This window comes from Lupinus angustifolius, chromosome LG05 (assembly GCF_001865875.1).
Source record: "Lupinus angustifolius cultivar Tanjil chromosome LG05, LupAngTanjil_v1.0, whole genome shotgun sequence".
In the NCBI taxonomy this organism is placed as follows: domain Eukaryota; kingdom Viridiplantae; phylum Streptophyta; class Magnoliopsida; order Fabales; family Fabaceae; genus Lupinus; species Lupinus angustifolius.
The window spans coordinates 4,057,631-4,062,531 of record NC_032013.1 but is presented as its reverse complement, the minus strand read 5'-3'; the positions used below and the strand labels follow the sequence as shown (position 1 = coordinate 4,062,531).

Sequence of the window (4,901 nt, the reverse complement as noted above, 5' to 3'; positions counted from 1 at the left end):
ACCCAAACATTTTATCCAACTGAGTAATCGATTACTCCTTTTGGTAATCAATTACTTTATTTGAAATTGTTCGGTACCCTGTTACTTAGTTTGGGTAACCTGTTACGTAGTCCTAATAACTTGTTGCTTAGTTCAAATAACATGGTACTCATGTCCACTAACCTATTACTCAGGTCAAGTAACCTATTACTTAGCTTTTTGAAAATTATGTTCATTTGACTCTAAGTTTCAATATGATTTCAAAAAGACTTTCACTTGAGCAATATGACTATTTATACAAAAAAAGTGAATTGTAAGATCAAGATGACAAATTAAGAGAGAGTGAACTAGTTTTCTGTACAAAGTCATATTTTTCGTAACTTTAAATGTAAGAGTATATAAAAGTAGAGTTGTTTCAGAAAATAAACCAAGTACAAAATTAGTAAAAGTAAAGAGTAGAGATACACTAAGATTTTATATTGGTTCATATTCTTGTCCACCAAAGACTACATCTAGCCCACATGTCACACAAGAGATTTTTACTGATTTGATACCTTGTAATTACAAATCTCACCTTGAGATTATAGTATAATACACACTCACCACAATCTCATAACTTAGAAGAACACTTCTTCTACGTATCATTCTTTCCCTTTCCACCACACCATATGACTAGAGTAAAAATTGCTTAGAATATGTAAAAATTCTAAACTTGGAATCATTTTGATCTTTTCACTTATAAGTAGTACACAATGCTCTTAGTGTTTTAAAGTATGAAAATTTAGACAAAAATACTTGAGTGCAAGTTTAGAAAATTCTGAAAGTTAAAACTCAAAGTTGCAAGAACAAAATGTATGAAAATTATGAAATACGTTATGAAAATTTGTGAGATAGTTCTATGAATGAGAAGTATTTCGAAATGGATATTTCAATGCCTTTAAATATTCTTCCAACCAGACATCATACCCCAAAGTGAAGGTAGAATATTTTTGGAATGAAACCCATTTGTTTTGGATGAAAGCTGTTCAGTTTGGATTTGAAATTTAGTGTAACAACTCTCAGTAACTGATTACTGCACTGAGTAACCGATTATCCAAACATTCTGTCCAAATGAGTAATCAATTACTATATGTTAAAATTGTTGTGTAACCTATTACTCAATCCAAGTAACCTATTACTCAATCCAAGTAACCTGTTACTCAGGTTGAGTAACCTGTTACTCAGGTGGAGTAACCTGTTACCCAGGTCTAGTAACATGCTACTTAGGTCAAGTAATCCGTTACTTAGCTTTTTGAAAATTAAGTTCATTTGATTCTAAGTTTCAATATGATTTTAAAAAATATTTTCACCTGAACATTATGACTATTCATTAATAAAATATTTTAGGATAGAAGTATCTAGGAGATTTATGAAAGGTGTTGAAAATTGTCTTTTTTTTTCAAAACAATTTATTTTTTATTTTATCATGATAGATTTTTGGATTACCTCTAAGAGAGTTTGAAGCTCATATGCTCGCACCTCTACTCCATTCAAAAAAATTCCTTTTACGCATTCTTGATTGATCTCTTTCACAACTCCCACATATTTCTCAAACTCATCCACAAATTCTTGTCAGTTGTATGAGTACTAGTAACAATTCAAGTAGATTATGAACCGCTAAAACCTTCTAACCACAACCAGCTTGAAACTCTCCCAATTTGTTTTTGGATTGCATCGTACCCACCAATGGTACTAACTTAGTGCCCTTCCCTCCAACGCAATTATGGTAGCTTGCATATTCTCTTAATCAGAAACCCTTTCAATAAGAAATACCGCTCCAATTTGTGCGTCTACCTAAATGAATTGTCATCGAAAAAACAGGAATTTCCAATTTTCACCAACGTTCTCACCCTCGGTCCCCATGGTAATTGTGATACCCATCTACTTCACTGTTTTCATCGTTCAGATTCCCTAACAGTCAAAATCCTAATTTTGCTGCGATGGTGGACAACAACTCCTTTGTTTCCTTGTTCATGTTTCATTCAGTTACAATCGAGTTCACCATTCTTCCCTCCCCCTTCGTAATTCATCACTCTTCTAGTTCTAATCAATGGAATTTTTGGCCATACTTCTTATTCTAACCACGTGTAGTGTAGTAGATATATGATTTCCCAGGGCATCAGATCAATACTCTAATACCAATGATAGAACTGATACTTAGAGTATAAGAAGAATTAGAGAACAATGTAAATGAACTGTCCAGAATCAATGTGATTATGAACTAGAGTATTGTATTTCTTTTTATGGTAGTAGAGAATGATATAAGTTTAGGAACAATTGTAATTGATTCCCTAAGAATCAATTCCTCCAACTATCCAACTTCTCAAAAACTGATTCATTCCCAAGTATTCCCCTCTTATTTATACTAGCTAATACCCAAATTTCTAACTACCAGTTAGTTTGTTAATTTTGTTTCTTACACCTAACCTATACATTCTTGATAGGAGGTCTAAAGTTATTGCATAACCTATTAGTCTTTCCAAATATTTTGTACCTCTTAGGATGTACTTTGTAACCTTTCTAAACTATAAATATCATCGTAATCTTCTGAACCGAAACACATTTGAATTATATTTGAACTTCGTTTTTAATTACACTTTTGTGCATTCAATTTTAAAACTTTTCTGCACTTTCAAAGTCTTAAAAACTAAGAGGAAGTGTGTGATTAAGTTTAATTGTTGTTTTAAATGATTCATATATTAAACAAATTGGGTTTAGAAATCATTAGCCAACTTAAGTCTTCTTCTATATCACAAAATAAAGATCAACATATGGTTTGGTGAATGTGATTGTAAAGCAAGAAAGTAATGTACTTTCTTGTGGGATTTGAGTGATTAAAAGAGTGAATCTTGGTTGAGATTTGTAATTGATACTCATATTACATAGTGGAATCCCTTTAATCAAGTAAAAGAGACTCAATGTAGCCTCCAGTTGGTAAAGGGGAACTATAATACATCTTGATATAATTATCTTTATCTATTACTCTTTCGATTATGAAACTTTTGTTCTTTACTATCCCCTTATGTTACAATTCTGTTTTTAATTGTTTAAAAATAACAAATTGTTTGCAAACATAATTCAATTTCTTCATAGGTTGTCATCTTATATTTACACATAATGTCCTTTCTTATCCATAAGTTATTATTACTGGTAGGTTGTTATGGTATTTTTGCATATTCCATTAAATTCCTTAACCTGAGGCGAGTTGCCCAGAGCTGGCTAAAACTTGACTTGGTACTAAAGTATTTCAATTTGGCTCTCAGCTATATTAGTTCTGATTTATGGTAAGCCAAGCCGGGCGGACTCACATTGACAACCATTTTGGAGCTCAGAAAAATGGCATGCGTAGCGTCAAGCTGCACTTAAAAAATACAGAATGAGGGAAAAACTACTAGAGGGCAATCGCTTGTTCTATTATAAATGCATCTAAAAAGATAAAAGACAACAACAAACAAAACATATTAGAAATTCAAAGTAATTAAGTGTGCTATATATGCTCCCAAAACTCACGATTTGGTCAGCCACAAGAAACTTCAATATGATAAAGGGATGCAAAAGAAAACAAAAAGGGTGTTTGCTCGTATGTTGCAGAACATCATAATATGCCTAAACACTGTCATCAACCACTAAAAGTCAGTTTGTGGATTGAGTTTTGAAGGAAAATGAAAGGGAAATGAATACTTTAGAGCCATAAATCACACTTTTGAGAGGACACTAAAGCTTTCTATTTCTCTTCATTCCCCTCCAAAACCCAACTCATAAACACCATAAGGTCCATTTACGAGTTGGTTTCTGGAGATGGATGAAAATAAATGGAAGGTTTCAGAATTATATCAAAACTGTTTGTATTTTATGGTTCTGAAGCCTTCGGAAGGTTTAAGAACTATATGACAAATGAATTTTATGGATCCTAAGGTATTCATTTATTTTATTTCCCCTTCAAAAACCAACTTATAAACATATCCTACTAACAAGAAAATTTTAAAAGTCACTAATGCTGAAACTGGAAATTAAACTGTGCTTTCATTTTCTCCTCTAGTATTTCTATAGCCCCCAAGAATGGTAGCCTAAGATATTCCCCCAATGACATTGGCTCTCTAGTGAATAGAACTTTGGTCTTCCCTTCAAAACATACCGCATTATTACAAGCTGGAACAGCATTAGAGATATCTGATATTGGCATCAAACAATTAGCAAGAAGTGCATTATTCTCCGTGGAAATGTAGTGCCTATCCCAATAGTGTGGTGGTGGAATGCAGTTTACTGCCTCCAGGTCAATCTCAAAGAGATCTTCATCCTCTTCTTCCATGCATAAATCAGAAGAAAGTTTAATTGAAGAAGTCATTGTTGTATTGTATTGTATTGTGGTAGATTATATCATAGGGAATGTAATATATAGTGATGATTTTGATATTCAGGTGGATGGTGGTGACAAGTAGAACGGTCGCAACTAAACTTCAACCGTTAAAAATTGGATGAGAGGGTGACACTTTTCAAAGCATGCAGCAACTCCTCTTAGCTGCTCCACCTTAATTCAACGCTCGTGCTGCTGACATATGCCTAATTTTGTCTCTATTGTCATATATCTAATGACTTTTCTACTTCTAGTCATTGAGAAAAACACGGAAGCTCCTGAAATTGATTTTTAGTAATAGAAAATATGGATATTACAAGGTTATATTGTGCTCCAATACGGACTGCGGTTATGTTGATGGCACTAGGTAATATGAATGGAAATTAGTTGTCTCACTGTATCTCAATCAAATCAAATGAAAAGTTGTCGCATACTTGAGAAGAAAAATAAAAAAAACATGAAATAATATCTTTATGTTATTTTGTGAAATATAATTGACTTGGGATATGAGGGCATAAAATTTTGGGAA

The 4,901-nt window shown here is 32.7% G+C and overlaps 1 protein-coding gene across 1 annotated transcript; it reads right to left on the bottom strand.

Moving 5' to 3' along the window:
• LOC109347147 lies at nucleotides 3,947-4,468 on the bottom strand. Its single transcript, XM_019586868.1, has one exon. The coding sequence runs from the start codon at nucleotides 4,361-4,363 to the stop codon at nucleotides 4,010-4,012; it is 354 nt and encodes a 117-aa protein (XP_019442413.1). The 5' UTR covers nucleotides 4,364-4,468; the 3' UTR covers nucleotides 3,947-4,009.

Coding starts and splice junctions, on each gene's coding strand:
- LOC109347147 (XM_019586868.1), bottom strand. CDS start 4,363: ATGACTTCTTCAATTAAACTTTCTTCTGATTTATGCATGGAAGAAGAG.